Below are 20373 nucleotides of genomic sequence, written 5' to 3'. Positions count from 1 at the left end.
AGAATTTCTTCCTCATCTCCTGAATAAATCTGCTCTTCTCTAGCTTCAATCCATTCCCAAGTCCCTTGCCAAAGCAGGGTCATCCACAGCAGGCTGCCCAGGATGACAATGTCAGAGTGGCTTTGGAATCTCTCCAGAGAAGGAGACTCCACAACCTCTAGGCAACCTGCTCCAGGGCTCTGGCACTTGCTGCTGATGTCAGCATGAATGCAGACTGCAGCAGCTCAGTAACGAGAACATTTTATTTCTGCTAGAGGCCCAGAAGTGTGTCTGTACAGTGCAGTCTCATGTGCTTCATTCACAGACAGAAATAAGCTGTTGGCTAATGGCCCTGAGAACACCTCTGAACGTATTCCTTCTTGCGTCTTGACAGCTGCTTGCAGGTGCCCAGGTGAATGAACTGACTAAGCATCGTCAGACTGCTCTGCACTTAGCAGCCCAGCAAGATCTGCCCACAATTTGTTCAGTCCTCCTGGAGAATGGAGTAGACTTTGCAGCTGTGGATGAAAATGGCAATAATGGTAGGTCTGTTAATGCTGTCTCCTCATGGCAGAGAGAGCCAACAGGCTCACTCTTCAGAGGTGAGAATGAAAATCCAAGAAATCAAAGCTAGCCAAAATAGTTTTGGAGAGGGAATATGGGGAGATGGGAAGGGGTGCTTAATTTTATCAGCTGTAATTACTGCTGACATTTGCTTAGATTCTTGAAGCTTCTCTCATCCTTTTCAGCTCTTCACCTGGCAGTGATGCATGGCCGATTAAACAATATCCGGGTCCTGCTCACAGAGTGCAACGTGGATGCAGAAGCCTTCAACATTAGGTAATGACCATGGTCCTAACAGGCTGAAGGAACCTCAAGCTGTGGTAAAATATGTGCTGGTACAACAGGCTGGGAGAGCTGAGACTTCAGTCTGGAGAAGACTCCAGGGAGACCTTAGAGCAGCCTTCCAGTACCTGAAGGGGCTCTAGGAATGCCCCACAGGAATAGGTTGCCCAGGGAGGCAGTGGATATCCCCTCCCTGGAGGTGTTCAAGGCCAGGTTGGATGAGGCCTTGAGCAACCTGGGCTGGTGGGAGGTGTCCCTGCCCATGGCAGGGGGCTGGAACTGGATGATCTTTAAGGTCCCTTTCACCCCAAACCATTCTGTGATTCTATGACTAGATGAAGCCTAAAGATCTGGCTTGGGCTGTACTGTTTCTACACTGACCGTAGGGAAGTTGTCTAAACTGAAGATTAGGGGTGTTAAGTTGAAGGAGGCAGTTGAGTGTGAGGTACTGAGTTACCTGGGTGTAGCACTGTTCAGGTCTGAACCAAGGAGAGTTGGATGAGGAACTGGAGCATCAAGCAGACTTTGATCAAGAAACCAAACTCTCTTCCCCAGAGGCCAGTCACCAATGCATGTTTTGGGACAATATGGGAAGGATAACGCAGCAGCCATCTGTGACCTCTTCCTGGAGTGTATGCCAGAATACCCTCTAGACAAACCTGATGCTGAAGGAAACACAGGTAGGTGACATTCAGCATCTATTATACTGGAAACCTCCTCAAGCCACATTCATGAGATGTCACTTTTAAAGCTGCAGCAAGTGGCAGTGTGTTAAACACAGGAAGATGCAAATGTTCTGAGGTCTGAGCAACCTGCTGCAGCTGCAGTGTCCTTGCTCACTGCAGAGGGTTGGACTGGAGGGACCTTTAAAGATCCATTCCAACCCAAACCAGTCTGTGATTATTCAGAAAGCTAACCAAGATCCTGCTCTGTACCCAGTGTTAACCCAGCCCCTCCTCTGTGCTAGCAGCAGTGTCTGGCTTTTCTTTCCCAGTGCTGCTGTTGGCTTACATGAAGGGAAATGCCAACCTGTGTCGGGCAATAGTGAGAGCTGGGGCAAGGCTCGGAGTCAACAACAATCAAGGAGTCAACATCTTCAACTACCAAGTTGCTACAAAACAGCTTCTCTTCAGGCTGCTGGGTGAGTGCTACCTGCTATAGGTGGGAAGTTTTTAGCTTATGCTTCTGAGATGCTTTTAGTGCAGGAAAGAACTGTGGACAGCTGAGGAGTTCAAGAACTGTGTGGGTGTGGCGCTTGGGGACATGGTTTAATGGCCACAGTGGACTTGGGTTGATGGTTGGCCTAGAGGTCTTTTCCAACCCAAACAACTGACTGTATGACATCTGACTTGCACCACAGTAATTGCAGACCTGCATAGTTCAGTAGCTGTTGAACTCCTGAACATTCAATTTGAAATGGGGAGCAGAAATGTTAATCTTCTTAACACTTCAAGTTGCCCAGTACAGACCTGTCAGCCTGAAACATGTTCTGGAAGGGTGGGCATGGAGACTCCTGGCTGGTGTCATAGTTTAATGTAGCTTCAAACCTAGATAGTGTTTTTTAACTTGGAATCATAGAGCTGTTGAGGTTGAGACTCTTGAGATCAAGTCCAGCTGGTCACCCAGAGCTCACAATGCCATCACTGCTCCTAAGCCACTGCCACTGAACCAGGTCCCTCAGCACCACATCCATGCAGCTTTAAACATCTCCAGGGACAGGGACTCCCTGAGCAGCCTGTGCCAGTGCCTGGGAACCCTTGCTGGGAAGAATTTTTTTTCCTAATATCCAACCTGAATCTCCCTCAGTACAACCTGAGGCTATTTCCTCTTGTCCTGTCACTTGTTGCATGTGAGAAGAGACCAGCTTCTGGTGCTGTCTGGTTGCTGTGGATACGTGTTGGTGAAAGCAGCTCTGCATCACCTTCAGACAGGACTGCAGCTGCTGCTGGAGTGGTTTAAATCAATTCTGCTGGAAAAAGCCTCCTTGTTGTTAGTGCACTCAGGGTGTCTGAGCCGTTTTGCCTGTACATTCTTGCCTCTTAACAGATATGCTGACAAAAGAACCTCCCTGGTGTGATGGCTCCAACTGCTATGAATGCACTACCAAATTTGGAGTCACAACAAGGAAGCATCACTGGTAATTGACATCTTGCTGTCCTTCAGGATTCTCTCCCAGATGTAGGTAGGCTGGTTCCTTCAGGTGCTTTAGGAAACCTCTTTGTTAACTTGGGTATGGAACCAGGAACCCAGCCAAAACGTTCTCCCCTGGCCCTGAGCAGTAACTTGTGCTCTAACATTGTATAGTAAGCAGTTTGTGCACTTGGTATCTTGATGTGTTGGAAGTGAGGAGTCAGATCAAAGTTCCAGTGGTGAAGCAGAGCATTTAGATGCTGCTTTCAGTAGTGAGGTGACAGGTTTGGGCAGCCACTGTGGAGCTTAGGGCAAGGATGCTGACAGGAGCTGCTCTTACATGGACACAAGCTGCCTTTCCTGAACCAGTCTGAACTTCCCTACAATGTGCTGGGTTAAAGGGTGGTTGGGCTGGGTTAGAGGGTGTCCTAGAGACACATCAGCTGAGGTGGGTGCAGGTGACTGACCAGTGCAGAAGCAGCGTGTTCTTGGCATTAGTATTCAGTATTACATTAAGAGGTCAGAAGATGCAAAGGAAGTGCAGCATTCCCACTGTGCTCTGCCTCATTAGTGCTGCTGCCACTGATTGGGACTCAGACAACAAACCCTGCTGTTCACTCTGAACTTGCTTCTCTCCCACCCTTCTTCTGTCCCCAGCCGACACTGTGGACGCCTGCTCTGCCATAAGTGCTCAACAAAGGAAATTCCTATCATAAAATTTGATCTGAACAAGCCAGTTCGAGTTTGCAACATCTGCTTTGATGTCCTGACTCTGGGAGGAGTCTCCTAGTATGGTCTGGAGGTGAAGGGATTCCTGGTCAGTGCTCCTGACAGCAGCTCTGCTTACAAGCCCTCTGGATAGGGAAGAGGAGGCCTATACATCTCATCTGCAATAGGCTGAACTCATTAAAAACCCTGTTATGATATATTCAGGCATAAATGACATTGTAAATGTATTGGGCTGTGATGGACTTTACTAGGAGTTCCAGTGGATCCTCAAAACTAAATGACAAAAGAATTTTAGACCCTCTTCTAGTCATAGTGGAGTATGGAAGCTAAAACTGTTCAGGCTGATATTGGAATAGACATCAAATAGGTTTGTCCTTAAATGTGGTGCTTTGCACTGAGCAGCTCCAAGTCTTGTGGTTTTCAGGCTGCTTAGAGATGGCATTAAGCTGCAGGGTAACCAGGTATGTGTCTGATTTGTCTCAGAGAAATGTTCCCTTGCTGTAGAAAAGACTCCTTTTGAAGCTAGACTACTGTACATGTCAAGGCACTCTTCAGCCTGGGGGCAGTTCTAAGCATAACTCCAGAATTGTGGCCTTAAACCAGAAAGCTTTCCACCAGCTCATGCAAAGGAGTCAGAATTGCAGATCCACATCTTGATACCTCCTCAGTAAATGTCTCATTAGCTTTAGCATGTTCAAGAGAAGTGCAGGATTGTTTGTAGCCAGTGAATGCTCAAGCTAGGCTGTAGCTCTGCTAGAGCTGTCAAAGTCTACCTTGCTGTTCTCCAGCACACTAGTCCTTCCTTGTATGACCAAACTGGAGTGTGCTGAAAGGCTTGAGTGCACAAGCACTACAGCTGGTGAAGTTGGTTCACTCAATGTAGCAATAAATGCTGAAGTGCATTATCAGTCCCCTGAGGGAGAGCAGCACTTTCCTGTGGCTCTGACTCTGGTCAGTAACCTGCCAGTGTAGATTGTGCTGCACCTCTATAGACATTAAATATGGGTCCATTTTCAGCAGGATTGCTGGTGAGTGAGGTTGTACTTGAAGGCTTTCTGTTAACAGGGAGCCTCTGGCCTTGAAGGAAGGCTTCTGAACTGGCAATGCAGTGCCAGGCACTTGGGTGAAGCTGCAGGCTGGTTGTACTGTTAAACATGCTGAATCTGTGACAGATCCACCACCACCTTGCTAGAGAACAGGGAAGTACTCTGCTGGTAGACAAGGTAATGATTTTGTGAGCATAGGCTTCAGTCAGGAAAGATGTGTACATAAAACTACATGGCATGGTAAGGCTGGCTCCATCCCAGGGGATAAACCTAGCTTGGACTCAGCTTGGCATTCCTCATTTCTGCTGCTGAACTGCTCTGCATTTATTTAAGGACTGTTATCTCCTGTTCAACGTGGACAGGTTGGTGATACATTCCCCTGCTTGGCACAGTGGCTTGTCAGCCTCACAGGGTAAGAGGGGTGATAAACCAGGCTGCTGCTTCTAAGGGAGACTTGCTTGAGGTGTTTCTCAAAGTTGTAGAAGCAAAGGATGGGAGAGGGTGTAACTGCTGACATTTGCGCAAGGATTTTCACATCAGGTCTCACTTGATCTGCACTTTGATCTTCCGCTACAGATATATTGTGACTGGAGTGTCACCCTTCTAACACTAGAGAATGGGCACCGATACAAATTGGCCTCACTGTCCAATGTCTGTTGCTGTCATGTCCCAACAATGCCCTGGGTAACACAGCTGGTCTCTGGAACAGTTACTAATGCTAGGGTGTGTCTCTAATATGATGTTCTAGCTGAACAAAATGGAAAAACAATGGTCTGAACTGCAACCTAAAGCTTGGGGGTTTGTGTGAAACATGACAGAAAACGCTATACTTGCAGTCCCTTGCTGTCTGCTGTCTCAGTAGTGCTGGCTGCAAGCCTCTGGCAGTGAGTGTACTTGGTGAAAGGAGTCTTGGCTCTGGGGTATCCCTTGGTGTAAGATTCTGGTTCCTTCTTGTTTTGGAGCTGCAGTGCTGTGGAGTGGTGAGTGTGTGCTCAAAGCTGACAGGTGGTGGCAGATTAATGTTCTACTAAGGCCACAGGCTCTGGGCTTCAGCTCAACTGGAAAACTCCACAATGTCAATGCTGAAGCACTGAAACATCTTTCAGTGACTTCTGGAAGGGGCAAGAGAACAGGGAGCTCAGTACTGAGTTAGCAACCTTTTCAGTGGTGGAAAATGTAGATCTGGTGGAAATGCAGCTGCACTGAATGGTGATTTCCTTTGTGGCTGGCTAGTTGCTCTTTTCAAAAGCAGGATAACTGTAACTGCCTGAGACTCTGGCCAAGAGGAGGAGAGTGCCATGCCCTGCACAGCCAATGCTGTACCAGCTTGCTCACTGGTCTGAAAGGGAAGCTGAGGTTGATGACCTCATGTACAGCCTGAAGTGTTCATTGCACTTAAAGCAATTAAATTCAGCAAATTTGGTCGTTTTAAAGTGCCTTTGAGGTTAGTTTCCTTCCTGCTGAGTAAACAGCTTTCTGCCAGAGTTCAAGAAAAGGGAAGAGCTCATAACTGGAGCCAAACCCCACCTTAGTTGTCTTCTAGTTCCACTGAAGGGGCTGGCCCTGCCCAGCTGGTGGGGCTCAGTTCTTCAGGCATTCTGCTTAGCACTGCTCTGAACTCCCAGCCCTCAGATTTTGGGGACATGTCTGAGGTTGCAAATGTAAATGGAGGCACCTAGTGAGGTAGTGATGGTCAACACATTTCTGGGTTTGGGAACAACTGCTCTCCTTTTTGTAGCACCCTACAGTAGTGACCAGACCCACCCTTTACCCCCTGTTGTCCTTAGTGATGTTTACTGGACACTCAAGTCTGCTAAGCCTTGAACAATGGAGAGCAAACTTCTGTCCCTGGGAAGTGATGCTGGCAAACAGGCTTCAGGCACTTCTGTGGGAAGCATGTGGTGGCTCACACTGGAGCTTTTCGTGGAGATCAGATTTCTTCTGCACTGTTCACAAGCACATGTCTGGCTTAAGCCTGGGGTAGCTGCAGATCTGCTGCTTCACATCACTGAGGATGTTGGTGTAGAAGGGACTAACAGCACAGCAAGCTGCTGGCTGGAAGCTGACACATGCCTTAATGACTTGCTGTGCTAGAGACCCGTGGCTTGTGCAGCTTCAGGTAGTGCTTGGGCATGGACCTGTAACAATGGGGGAGGCCAGGGCTGGAGACTTTGTAGCTCTAATGGTAATAGGCAAGTCCTCTCCTTCCTGCAGGCAGCAGAGTGGCGTGCTGCAGCAAATTCAGCTCTGGGGAAATGAAAGCTTGTGTGAATGACAAAAATAACAACCTTCTACTGCCCTCTGTGAAATAGAAAAGGAAGTCTTAGAACAAAGGCTTTGTCTCTGCACTGTTTCTCTGCAGTCCTTGTACAAATGTATTTTTCCAACCTCCACCCCTTTGTGTAACAATTCTACTTGTAATAAAATGCTATAACCAGACACTGCAGTGAGCTGGAAGCTTGTTCAAGTCTCTCCTGGCAGCCAGCTGCCCCTCTGCACGCTCTCCTCCTTCACAGGCCCCAAGGAAAACCAGGGGTGTGCTATTCAGTTGGGCATGACAGCTTCATTCCTTGTTGTGAGATGATTACAGGTATCCACTTTAGTGTGGTGGAACTGCTGCAGCCATTGATAAGCTCTACTCTTCTGGTTTATTCTGTTACATTCCATAAACCACCTGTACTGCCTTACACAAGCCACATCTACAGTGATTCTTACAAAACAATCCTGGCTTCCTGCAGCCTGGGCTCACAGAGCACACTGGTTCTCAGTTCCAGTGAAAAGGCTCAGCAGCACCCCACTGCTGGGGGCAGCCTGGCCTACAGCAAAGAGCTGCCCTAGCTCTACTTCAGGGAAGGGGAAGCTCCAGTGCAATAGTAAAACCAACGAGGAGGTCCTGATGAGATTGTGCTGTTAGTCTTTTACTGGTAACACTTCCTGAAGCACAGATGGAGGTTGAGTCTCAGTGAAGAGCTCCCTGCTACCCTGACTCCTGCCTGTCATTGCTGTCTCTCCAGCCTTTTCCACCACAGGGAAATCCAGCTGAGCTTTTGAACCGGAGCAGAAAGAGGATAATGTTGGAGCACTTCACGTCAGTGAGGGAGTCTCCATGTTTGCTTTAATAGATGACCTATTCCTACTGCAAGACAAACTTCTGACCTCAGCAGTGAGCTGTCAGTTGCTTTCCTGGCTAAGGTCAGGCAGCACTACCCCATGCTGCATTCCTGCAGCAGCTGCTTTGATTTCTGTGTAGCTCTTAGGATCATCCCCCTCAGCATTTCAGCACCATCTGCAAACTGCTTAAGTGTTACAAGATGAAAGCTGGTACAACTTGACTAGGACTCCAACTTCTGACACTGACTTGTCCCTTCAAACTGCTTCTTGCAGTATTTAATCACCTGCAATATTGTGCAGCTTTTACACAGCATAAAAAGGCAATTGGAAAGGCACCTGCCAGTGGCATGAGGGGGTGGTTTGATCTCTAACTGCAAGCTTTTGTTAAAAAGGTCTCCAAAAGCAAGTGACAGGGTGACACCTGGGTTGGTGAAGAGAGTTGAACAGAGGCTAGGACTAGGCTGAGGGGGTTGTAGCATCTCTGTGAGGAAAGGCTGAGACTCCTGGAGCTGTTGAGCTTGGAGAAGAGCAGCCCCAGAAGGGATCTGAGCAATGCTCAGTAAGAGCTAAAAAACCTGGGGGGGGGGCAAGAGGCTTGGGCCAGACTCTTGTCAGTGGTGCCCAGGGACAGCACAAGGGGCAGTGGGCACAGCCTGGAACCCTGGAGGTTCCACCTCAAGAGGAGAAGAAAGTTGTTCGGTGGGAGGGTGCTGGAGGCCTGGAGCAGCCTGCCCAGAGAGGTTGTGGAGTCTCCTTCTCAGACCTTCCAAAGCCACCTGGACACTGATCCTGGCCAAGCTGCTGTAGATGCCCTGCTTTCAGGGGGTTAGACTGGATGCAGATAACTGCAGAGTCCTACATGTGGGAATAAATAAACAGTACAGCCTGGGAGGTGATCTGCTGGAGAACAGCCCCATAGAGAAGGACCTGGGAGTCCTGGTGGACAAGATATGCATGGGTCAGCAATGTGCCCTTGTGGCCATGAAGGCCAGTGGGATCCTGGGGTGCATTATGAAAAGTGTGGCCAGCAGATCGAGGGAGGTTCTCCTCCCTATCTACTCTGCCCTAATGAGGCCCTACCTGGAATACTGCATCCAACTCTGGGCTCCCCAGTTCAGGAGGGACAGGGATCTGCTGGAGAGAGTCCAATTGAAGGCTACAAGGGTGAAGAAGAGACTGGAGCACTGCCCTGTGAGGAAAAGCTGGGAGACCTGGGGCTGTTTAGTCTGGAGAGAAGAAAGCTAGGAGGGCATCTGATCAATGGCTATCAATATCTGAGGGCTGGGGGTTAGGAAGGAAGGGATAGGGACAACCTCTGCTCATTTGTGCCCTGTGCTAAGACAAGGGGCAAGGGATGTAAACTACAGCACAGGAAATTCCCTCTCAACATGAGGAAGAACTTCTTTACTGTAAGAGCCAGAGAGAACTGGAACAGGCTCCCCAGAGAGGTTATGGAGTGTCCTTTGGAGACAAAATTTCAGAGGCCCATCTGGATGTTTCCTGTGCAACCTGTGCTGGATTCTATGGTCCTGCTCTGGCAGGGGGGTTGGAGGTCCCTTCCAAGCCCTAACATCCTGTGAGCCTGTGATCTCCAGAGGTTCCTTCCACCCTAAACATGCTGGAGTTCTGTGACTTGTCATGCCCCCCAAGCTGTGGAGACAGTTGACCACTGATTTGCAGCTCTTCCCTGTAGATCTCACAGGCTTTATCTGCAGGACTCTGACATGTAGCCCACTCCAGCCCCAAACATGGACAGGCCCATGGCTCAGCTTCAGTTCCAAAAGGAATGGCTCTGCTGCCACTCAGCAACATGTGCAACTTCCACTGATGGCCAGAAAGAGATTGCACAACTGTACAACAGTGCTCTGGAGGATTTCTCTTCAATATTATGGTGGAAAAGGCACAACAGAACCAGCTAAAAAGAAAATCCAAACCAAATCATTTGACAATGAATATGGCCCTTGGCAGTTGTAGCCTCCTCCAACCATCAGAGGCTAAAAGTGCTGTCATATCTCCTCTTGTCACTGCAGGGTTCCTTCTGCTTTGAATGATGCCAGGCCTCCTCTGATCTCACTGGTTATTAACTGATTACTTGGGTCTGTGGGATTTGCCTTGGAGCTGGAAGTAGCTCAGAACTAATGAGCCTTAAGGAACAAGCTGAACAAGCTCCTCAGTTCTGTGCTGCTGCTGGACTCTGTCAGCTGGTGTCTCTTTTAAGGCTGCAAAACTAAAACCTGATTGTAACTGGGTTCTACAACCAGCAACTGCTTTCCTGCAGCAGGAGGTTTACAGCACCTAAGCCCTACCTGGGTGTTCCCTTGTCCTCTTTATCTCCATGCTGAAATGTTATTAACTTGCCCTGTGAGGACATATTCAGCCTCAGGTCATAGTCTGATGGACCCATACCAGATGGAAAGAGGTCACAGGATGGATGTCACACAGCAGAATGGTCCTGTTGCCACTGCCTACTTCAAATCAACCAATTCCTGACCTGAGTAGTCTGAATGTAGTGAATCAAAGGAGTAGGATGGTGAGGTTAAGGTAAAGCAACACTCCTCAGAGCTGGCTCCCACAGCTTTGCACAGGATCTAACCCAAACAGTGCATGAGGAAAGGCAGGGGTGAACTTTGCCTTCTGTATTCCAAGGATCTGATAAAGCTTTTGTGGAACTGAATTGCACTGGGTACTCCATGCCTTCACTGAGGAGCAAGGCAGGTTTCTCCCTGCTGCCTTTAAACTCTGGAACAAATCTGGTGATTGGGAGGAGCACTGACACTACAGCAGGCAGAGGCAAGCAGCTGGAGGGCTCTGAAGGAGCTGGGGGTGGTGATGCTGCAGCAGTTCTTCTGATTGTGACCTTGCTGCTCAAAACACCCCAGTCCTGTACGCAAGTGTCTGCTTCATGACTGCACAAGAAATCAGGCTTCAAGACGAACGCAGGCTGCGCATGGTGCAGTTTGCTACCAGATGTAAAAACACCCCAGGAACAAAGCACTACCAGAGAAAGCATCCTGGCAGTGCGAGTGTTCAACTACTAACTTGGCTCAAGGATTTTCTCTCACCTCCACGTGTTAACAGAATCACAAATAACAGGAAATTGTCATTGCTCCCTTTTCAGAGAGGAAAAGAAATGAAGCTGGAGCTGCTCCCCAACAGAGCAATGTTTTGCAGGCCTCCAGCACTCGGCTCACACTGTCAGGACACACTGCTGGGCCTGTGGGTGGCAGCCATCATATTCCTGCAGGTGAGGGTCATCCAGGTCGCCCCTGTTGCTGTGCTGGCTGGAGGCAGGCTGGCCCCACGGGGGGCCGCTGGTCCTGACACAGACGCAGCGGCTGCCGCTGGCACCAGGGCTGTACAGCTTCCGTGGGACACCAGCCCAGGCCCTGGGCACTCCCCCACTGAGAATGAAAACGAAACCCAGTTACAAATCAAAGCCCTGAGAACCTCTACAGTGGTCATAAGCCTTATATACAGCTGGTCTGGGTGCGTTTGAGGTGATAATGCTCAGAGGTACACAGGCTGAGAGCACTGGGGTTGTTCAGCCTGGAGAAGGCTCCAGGGCATTTCAGTTTCTGATGGGGACCTACAGGAAGGCTGGGGAGAGACTGTTCAGAAGGGGCTGTGGTGACATGACGAGGGGCAGTGGTTTGAAACTGGAGCAGGGCAGATTTAGGTTGGACATCAGGAGGAAGCTCTGCACAGTAAGGGTGGTGAGACACTAGAACAGGTTGCCCAGGGGATGTGGCTGGGGACCCACCCCTGGAGACATTCAAGGTCAGACTTGATGTGGCTCTGGGCAGCCGGCTGTAGTTGGAAATGTCCCTGATGAGTGGACAGGATGACCTTTGAGGGTCCCTTCCAACCCAACTTTGCTCCCAGCAGCGACCATGCTACAGCCTTCTGATGCCTTTTACTGGCTATGCTTCAGCGACCCGTGGCCTGCACCTGGTTTCATCAGTGCTGCTAAATGTTCTCACCCTCCTGGGAACAAACAACTTCTGCTTCCCACCATTCTAGTGCTCAAAAAGGAATTATAGCCTCATGTGGCATAATATCTCTAATGGCAAAATGGCTTTTGGGGGTAGCTAATTGCTGATAGATAGAATCCTAGAATTGTTTTGGTTGGAAAAGGACCTCCACGATCATTGAATCCAACCAGCAACCCAACACCACCATGGTCATTAAACCAATCCGAAGTGCCATGGCCACACGATTCTTCAACAGCTCCAGGGATGGGGACTCCACCACCTTCGTGGGCAGCCTGTGCCAATCCCTGACCACTCTTGCAGCACAGAATTTTTTCCTCATCTCCAACCTAACCCTCCGCTGGTACAATTTCAGGCTATTTCCTCTCATCTTCTGCACCATGACAGTACACAGTGAGTTTCAGAACAAAAAAACCCAAAAGTCTCAGTTATTTCTGCAGCTACTTCAGTGTCTCTTTACAGGCCAAATCCTACCTGATCCCCCACCTGCTGCAGCTTTTAAACTGTGATGGTCTGAAACTGTCTTTTTAATTTTTCTTTGCAAAGTTCAAGCAGAGAAAGTGAAAGAGTGTAAATAAGTCACTACTGGGTGTAAGAAAGCAAAATAATGATTGTTCTAAACACTTCCATTGGAGAGGTAGAAATGTTTAAGAACTACTACTCCAAACAAAGTGGGGCAGTCTGCAGTTGGGGCAACTTGCTGGGCTGTCTGGTTGCTGGTTCTTCTTCTCTTCTGGCTGAAGATGACCTTGGCGAGCGAAGTTAACAGCTTCTTTGCTTTTACCTAACTAACTGCTTTCTGCCAGGGGGGCATGGGGGAGGAAGCCCCTGGGAGAGGGGAAAGGGACCTTGGGAAAGGTCCCCTTTGGGGGGAAGCAAAGGGAGCTTGGTTGTGCTTTTCTGCTGATTGTATATATTTGTAAATGTTGTGAATTGTGTCTATTTGTACATATTCATTGCATTTCATCATAGATTGTAGATCTGCTTGTAAATACAGCTCTCATTTGCTTCCAGACTGAGCTAGCCTGGTTATTGTCGGTGTGGGGGGAATTTCAGCTCACACTGACTCATAAACCTATAAAATCTTGCACAAGAGTCTACCACACAACAGCCAGTCCCATGGCTGTACCCAAGCTCTTTCATGCAGAGAAGCACAGGCTGCTACTGGGGCACTGAAACACAGAGTAAGCATTTTGCAGTGTGCTCTGTCATTACTTCAAACAAAACAGTCCCTAAACAAAGAGGAATACAAAGAGGCCAAGAAGGAAATGATCATTCAAAGTCAGGCCTGAAGTGGTGGTGACAAGCTGTGGAAGTGTCTGCATAGCACCAGCTAATCCCCATGCCCCTGGCGGGTGAGCAAACCTGTCTGAGTTCAGCAGGTGGTGCCAGGGGAATGTGAATCCTGTTTCTCTGAGAAGAGGGGATCCCATGCACACATGGCACATCCCAAAACCTGACTTTGATTCCAGTGTGACAGAAGAGGTTTTGGCTTGGAAACAGAATTCCTAAAAGTGTCAGCGATGGGGATGAGACTTTTCTCTTTACCCACTCCCCAGCTCAGTAAGTAGAGCTCCCCTCCCCTGCCTCAAGCTGCAGAACATTCTCACCAGTCCAGCCCATGCCTCTGTGCAACCCTGGACTGGGTTAAAGCTGTCAGCAGTTGCTGGACTGGCAGAGAAAAATCCAGCAGCTCCCATTCACACAACAACAGCTGCTCAGCCTGGCACAGGAATGAGGGTTCTGCTGCTCCTTGCAGGTTAGCCCTGCCTCAAAAAGCACAGCCTGAGGGATGAAGACAAGGCTGGGAACCATGCCTGGCGTGTTCCAGCTCTGCCAGCACTCAGCACATTAGGAAAAGTCTGCAGACTTCACCTGCAGTCTATGAGTGTGATGGCTGCAGGGGCTGGGACATCTTTCTATGCTAGGGCACCCAAAACCAGGGCAGAAAAGTGATTCAGAGGGTCCAGGCATGATAGCAAGAAAGCTGAGTTTACCTCTGTCTGGAGCACCAGAACCGGCTGCCCTTTGCAGAGCTCCATTCGGAGTTGCAGGGTGGAAACTGCTGCTTCCTCTTCTCACTTTCTGCTTGGAACTTCAGAGCTTCCTCAATGGCAGTCTCAGCCTGCCTTAAGGCTTCTGTTGGTGCCCCGTTTTCATCATAGAACCTGCCCACCAGCTTCCCTGGGAGAGAAAGATCAATTAGACTGCAGTGTTTCCAGGCTAGGAAAGTGAATAGGTCTGTGTTCTAAAAAGATGTTGTTATTTAAAGAAAAAAAGAAAGAGTATCTCATCACAGCCCAGTTTGAAAACCAAACTGAGCTTCCATTCCTTCCATTCTTGGATCACACAGCCACTTACCCACATTAATAAATCCACACAGGGCAAGCTTAGATACAGACTCATTAAAGATCAGAAAATCCCACCCATGCACGTCATTCTCCAAAACCATTTTTCTCCACTGCTGCTCCTACAGTCTCCTGAGTCCTGCTAATTTCTGTCCTCTCAGTGCTGGCTTCATGCCTTTTGCTCAGCAGAGAGGAACAAAAACCAGGCAGAAAGCTGCATCTGAGAACTCAGGGCAGGAAAGCTGTTAGGCTTCAGATCAGAGGAAAGCAAACTCCAAACCTGGTCTGATTTAGCAGCAGCTCCAGGTTTCAGTATGCAGGTCCCCAGCAGCCATCTGTGGCACAAGTGGAAGGAAGATCCTCTCCGAGGTGGCCACATTCTAGATGAAACCTGGTGCTCTACAGCGCTGTGTAGGCCATGCTGCAGGCCTAACCTTGCCCACCCACTCTCCTCCCAGTGTGTGTCCCTTGTGTGTGGTTGTCCTGGCCAGAACCACCTACCCACAGGATCATAGTTGTCACTGTAGAAGGAGAGCCAGCTCTGGATGGCAAGCATCTCACCCGGTGACAGTGCTGAGACATCGTCCACCAGCCCAGCCTGGGTGAAGTCACCGGTGGCAAATGCTCTGGTGGCATCCCTCCCTGTGGGGCAGGCAGGTGGTGAGACCCTCCCCGAGCCAAGCAGTGAGCCCCAGCCAAGCAGCAGCAAGGCCCTGCGAGCCCCCAAGCCCCTGTGACAAGGTCCTGCCAGCCCCCACCAAATCGCTGCCAGGGGCCAGGGCTCTGCCAGCTCCCAGCAAACCCCTGTGATAGAGTCCTGACAACCCTGACCCTAAAAGACAGGGCCCCGCCCGGCCCCTGCGAGCTCCCACTTAACCCCTGACAGAGTCCTGCCGGCCCCTACTGAGCCCCATGACAGACAGGGCCCTGCCAGCCTCAACAAAGCCCCTGCCAGCCCCCATCAAACTCCTGACAGGGCCTTGGCAGACCCCACCGAACCCCCTGACAGTCCCCACCAAAGCCCAAGCCCATTGCCCAGGGGACACACTAACGGTACCTGCAAGGCCACTGTAGGCACCGCCGGGACCGTAGTGCCTGCGGCCACGCTCCACATCGAAGACGCGGCCCAGCACGGCGAGGTAGAGGCCGGGTTCTCCCGCGGCCCCGCGGTACCGGGCCAGCTCGGCGACACTCAGTAGGCGGCTCCGGGTCGGGGGCAGCAGCAGCCAGAAACGGGGATCGAACCCGCGGCCCTGAAACCAGGCTGCCCCCAAGTACAGCAGCGCCGCTGCTGCCGCGCCCCGCCACATGGGGCCGCGCCAAGGCCACGACAGACCCGACCCTTTCACGACACTTTCCTCGCGCAGCGCCTGACGGCAGTATAGCCAGCGCGATATATGCGTGTGTATGTAATGGGGACAATCCTCCTCACGGCCTACGCTTTACGGTGACTGTCGCGCTGTGCGGCCCTTTTCCGGGGCGGGGCGAGACTTTGCGGCGCCGGTTATCGCTTGGCGGCAGTGTGGCGCGGCCGTCGCCGGCCGGGAGCTGACAGGTGCGTCGGGCCGGGAAGTTGCTGACTAAGCCGGGCCGGGTGGAGCCGGGGCAGCGGCGGCCGAAAGAGGAGGAAGGAGATACAGCTCTGCTGAGACTCAGGTCACAGCGTCGGCGCCTCCGAGGGGCTCATGGGGACGGCGGCGAGCCACAGCAGCGAGGAGGAGGAGGAAGGTGCCGAGGAAGGCATGGAGGGGGCGGCTGCCGCGCCTCAGCCCGGCGCTCCCTTCCCGCCCAGCTCTGCCGCCAGTCCGGCGCCGCCGCTGCCACCGGCCGAAGTGCTGCTGGAGCAGGCCCGGCTGCGGGAAGCCACGGCGCGGCTGCGGGAGGCGGCACTGCCCGAGTCGCTGGTGTCGCGGCACCACAGCACGCTGGTTCGCTGGCTGGAGGAGCGCCTCAGCCGCGGCGATGAGGCCGTTAGCCTGGAGCAGTTCTGCGAGGTGCTGGAGAGCGTCTCCCGCCTGGCAGCCGGCTCCCGCGGCGAGAGCGAGGAGGTGAGGAGGCGGCCGGGGAATTCAGGCCTCTGCCCGGGCCGGGAGGGGCTGCGCGGGGGCGGAGGACCTGCAGAAAATGTTCCCTCCGGCTAGATTCGCCTGTCTGGGTGAGACGTGGGAATCTGGGGGCAGGATCAGCGGAGAGGGAGGCGGCGGGAACCCCTGGGGTGCTGCTTGAGGTAGGGCTCCGGGAGCCGGGACGGTCTTCCTGGACCCTTGGTGTGGGTCCGCGGCACGGAGGCCGAGCAGCGTGGCCATCGACATGGCCGTGGAGGTTTCAGCCACCCCTTCCTGGCAGCTGGGGCAAGGCCAGAGCGGAGGGTTCTGCAGCAGGGCTACCAAGCGGCTGCCGCTCCTGATCGGCGGGCTGGCAGCTCACAGCTCTCTTTGTTTCAGTTCGTGCCCGTTTTCAGTGAGCCACTTAGCAGTCACTTGTGCATGAAATGGACATTTCCAGCAATATCTCTGCTGGTGCTGCCGCTGGGGCAGCTGGTGGCAGCACAGGTGGGATATTCTGCACAGCACATTCCTCTCAGATATTTCTTCCTGGTATCAGCACGTCGAGGCCTATCAGACTTGATTTTATTGTTGCTTTTTCAAAATCAGCAGTGAAATCGGCTCATGGGATCCCATTGCTAGTTGTAAAGTAAGAGTTCTGGAAAATTTGTTAGGAGGTAGTGTGACACAGTTTTCACCTCCACAGACAGCAGGTCTGAAGGTTTTAATGGCAGAAGTTTCCTTTCAGTTTCCTTTCTGCTGTGGGAAGGAATACGGAGAACTTATCATCTAGTGCATTGAAGCTTTAGCTACGCTCTCTAGACAGCGTTTAAAAAGTAGCAGAAAACTCTGCCGGGAATTTCACACTCAGCTGAGGACTTGGTTGTGCCCAGTTTTCTTACTGCCTGCAGTTCCCGAGTCTCACCAGTGACTTCCTGCTGTCTTTGTATCACTCCTGAGTAGCAGAATGACTTGGAAAGCTGTTAAATCACACACAGGCTCTTGAAAATCGGTGCTGACATATTAACAAGGCTACTGGACACTGGGAAGAGGTTAATTTTGTGGTGCAAATAGGTGTGTTTGTACAGACTGTTGAAAGGAGTCTGCTAAAATGCTGCCTCCATTTCCAATTCCTCCACAAGAACAACACTGCTTCCTTTGCTACAGTGGGGTTCTTACGAATGATGCAAACAGCAGAGCTTTGCAGGCTGCAGAAATATTTTGAGGGCCGTGTTGCACATCCTCTGCATGAGCAATGCAATTGCTTTGGGTTTTTTCCCTGCTCTTAGGATTTTTTTCCCTGGTCTCATCAAAAGATTTAGCACAGAACAGAGATGTGGCCTGTACTGTGCAGCTGAGATACTGGGAGTTGTGTGGAAAACCTTGATGTCATCTTTGCTGTAATTGGCACTAGCCCACGGGCTGTGGTATTTTAGATTTCCAGGATGTGTTTTACATTGGTGAGAAGTTAGTTTGTGGGTGGCAGGTCAATAGGTTTCACTTTTTAATGTTCAGAATCCTTCCTGGCCTAGTGTAAGTGTTGATCCACCCATGAAACATTTCAGTTCTCAGTGTGGAATATGTGAACACACACTTGGAATCCTTCCTGGGCAACACAAACTTCTGTTTAAATGCAAAACTCTGTTTTCTAGCTAAGCTGAACCTCTGACTCCTTTTAAAGGAGCAGTAGCCATCATTTAACATGTGCAACATTCACCTGAGGCATGGATACTGCGATTCCACTGAGAGCAAAGATGAAATACAACATTTTCCCAAACCACACCTTGTGTTGGTCTAGGGAGGTTCACTTCCCCCTCTACTCTGCCCTGGAATACTGAGTTTTGGTCTCCCCAGTTCAATAGAGACGGGGATCTGCTGGAGAGAATCCAACAGAGAGCTATGAGGATGATGAAGGGACTGAAGCATGTCTCCTATGAAGAAAGATTGAGAGCGCTGGGGCTGTTTAGTCTGGAGAAGAGAAGGCTGAGAGGAGAGCTTATCAATGTCTATCAATATCTGAGGGGTGGGGGTCAGGAGGAAGGGGCCAGGATCTGTGTGGTAGTGCCCAGTGACAGGACAAGGAACAATAGGGACAAGGTGGAACCCAGGAGGTTCCACCTCCACATGAGGAGAAACTTCTTTGGTGTGAGGGTGCTGGAGCCCTGGAGAAGGCTGCCCAGAGAGGTTGTGGAGTCTCCTCTGGAGATTTTCAAAACCCACTTGGATGTGTTCCTTTGTGACCTGCCCTGGGTGACCCTGCTCAAGCAAGGGGGGTTGATTTCAATGATCTCTGGAGATCCTTTCCAGCTCCTACCATTCTGTGATTCTGTGCAGCTCCTGAGCTGTCTGTGAGCTGAGGGGATGATTTTTCCATGTTCTGCCTTTCCCTTAGCCTTTGTTTCCAGGAAAGATGTTTCTTTTGTGTTTCTTTGGGTTGAACTTGATTGGAAGCGTGTGTACTCAACACTTTATTTAGGAGCACAGTGCAGCTGGGTTGTGGTGACATTGCTGCTGTGTTTGTGTCATGTCCCTCAACCCAAAACCCTCAAAACCTCTGGGTAGTGGTTTGCATACTGATCTGATTTTCTTTTTTGTTTTTATTCTTTGCTTATACCCCATGGCACAGCTTGACTGAGCAGTGGAAATTGTCTATCTTTTGTGTCAAAAATAGAGATGAAGCTATAGTGAACAGTCAGAAAATAACTGGGGAGTTATGGGGTTGGTGCAGTCTCCTGAGCTCATAGGAAGAGTTTTAAAATAACAAAATAAGATGCAGAGAAAACCACATTTGTGGTAATCTCTCCTTACATGAGAATACAGGTAGTGGTTTAAAGCAGCTGTCAGCAGATCCAGCCCTGCTGTCTTATGTGTGGTTGGTGTTCACAGTACCATCACAAAGCTTCCCTCATGTTTCAGTAATTGTTCAGTTTGACCTCACATAGGAGAAGTCATCCTCGCCGCAGTGATGTGGGATGAAGCTGTACATTGAATTGTTTTGGCAACCAAGTTATGTTTGTGAAAATTAACTGATTCCCTGTGTATCGTTGTCCCCAAGCAAAGGTCTTCATTTTTTGCTTCAGTATCTGCCCAATGCCCAGCATCAGGTACCTCTGCTAGATGTGGCACCTTCTGCATGCCAGCACTGGGCCTCTAAGAACAACCTTTTAATGGTTAGTGTGGGGTTAGATGTGTGCTTAAGAGGAGCTTAGAAACCCTCCAAGGTAAAATTCAGCTCTGCGCTGCGGAAGTGCCACTGGGGCATAAGGCACTTTCATTCTGTCATCTTCTGAGGACTTTGCTCTCCTTTGAGTGGTGTAATTATGGCCTCATTAATTGGCAGTGTATTTCTATCTAATCATCTTGGATTATTTCTCTCTAGGATAGGGCAGTTAATGGGACATCAAGTTGGAGAATCAGGTAGCAAACCAAGAGATTCAAGCATAGCTTCATCCTGAAGAACCATAGAATGGTAGGGGTTGGGAGGGTCCTCCAGAGATCAGTGAGGTCAACCCTCCTGCCAGAGCAGGGTCACCCAAGGCAGGTCACATGTCCAGGTAGGTCTTGAAAGTCTCCAGAGAAGGAGACTCCACAACTTCTCTGGGCAGCCTGCTCCAGGCCTCCATCACCCTTACACCAAACAAGTTTCTCCTCATATTGAGGTGGAACTTCCTGGGTTCCAGTTTGTGACCTTTGCCCCTTGTTCTGTCACAGGACACCCTTGAAAATAGCCTGGCCTCTTCTTGACACCACCCTTCAGATATTTATAGACATCAGTAAGATCTCCCTTCAGTCTTCTCCAGACTAACCAGCTGTAGGTCTCTCAGCCTTTCCTCACTACACAGATGTTCAAGTCCCTTCATCATGCACTGGACGCTCTCCAGTATATCCCTGTCTCTCTTGAACTGGAGAGCCCACTGGGGAGCCACTGGACACAATACTCCAGGTGTGGTCTCACCAGGGCAGAGCAGATGATCCTCACTTTTCTCTTGTGAATATGATTCTTGTCCCTTGTGTTCAAGACTCAAGCCATTCCCAGGCAGGTCAGCCCCGTATCTGTACAAGTCTCACTTAGCTCCTCTCTGCCAAGAATGCTCTGAGAACCTAAGCAGGAACATCACCCATCTTACCTGGGTTAGAGCAGCCAGCCTCT

At 50.4% G+C, this 20373-nt stretch overlaps 3 protein-coding genes across 3 annotated transcripts in view; 2 read left to right on the top strand and 1 right to left on the bottom strand.

Moving 5' to 3' along the window:
• ANKFY1 (ankyrin repeat and FYVE domain containing 1) overlaps positions 1-4403 on the top strand; it is a 30478-nt gene extending 26075 nt beyond the window's left edge. Inside the window, exons 19-24 of the mRNA XM_054394246.1 lie at positions 374-521; positions 729-819; positions 1381-1505; positions 1820-1966; positions 2872-2962; positions 3613-4403. Coding sequence (XP_054250221.1) covers positions 374-521; positions 729-819; positions 1381-1505; positions 1820-1966; positions 2872-2962; positions 3613-3745 — 735 coding nt within the window. The 3' untranslated portion in view covers positions 3746-4403. The remainder of the gene's footprint in view (positions 1-373; positions 522-728; positions 820-1380; positions 1506-1819; positions 1967-2871; positions 2963-3612) is intronic.
• Positions 4404-10971: 6568 nt separating this feature from the next.
• On the bottom strand, positions 10972-15488 carry LOC128976902 (neuferricin). The gene is made up of 4 exons (XM_054394302.1): positions 15236-15488; positions 14680-14820; positions 13828-14014; positions 10972-11242 (listed from the first exon to the last, which is right to left on the bottom strand). Exons 1-4 carry the CDS (start codon positions 15486-15488, stop codon positions 11029-11031), a joined length of 795 nt encoding a protein of 264 aa, XP_054250277.1. The 3' UTR covers positions 10972-11028.
• A 375-nt stretch (positions 15489-15863) lies between these two features.
• The window catches only part of ZZEF1 (zinc finger ZZ-type and EF-hand domain containing 1), a 90063-nt gene continuing 85553 nt past the window's right edge, over positions 15864-20373 (top strand). The window contains exon 1 of the mRNA XM_054394387.1: positions 15864-16226. Within this exon, the coding sequence (XP_054250362.1) occupies positions 15864-16226 (363 nt within the window). The remainder of the gene's footprint in view (positions 16227-20373) is intronic.

The sequence above is a fragment of the Indicator indicator genome, chromosome 30 (assembly GCF_027791375.1).
Source record: "Indicator indicator isolate 239-I01 chromosome 30, UM_Iind_1.1, whole genome shotgun sequence".
Lineage (NCBI taxonomy): Eukaryota > Metazoa > Chordata > Aves > Piciformes > Indicatoridae > Indicator > Indicator indicator.
The sequence above is the reverse complement of the archived record's forward strand: the minus strand, read 5'-3'. Positions and strand labels throughout refer to the sequence as shown.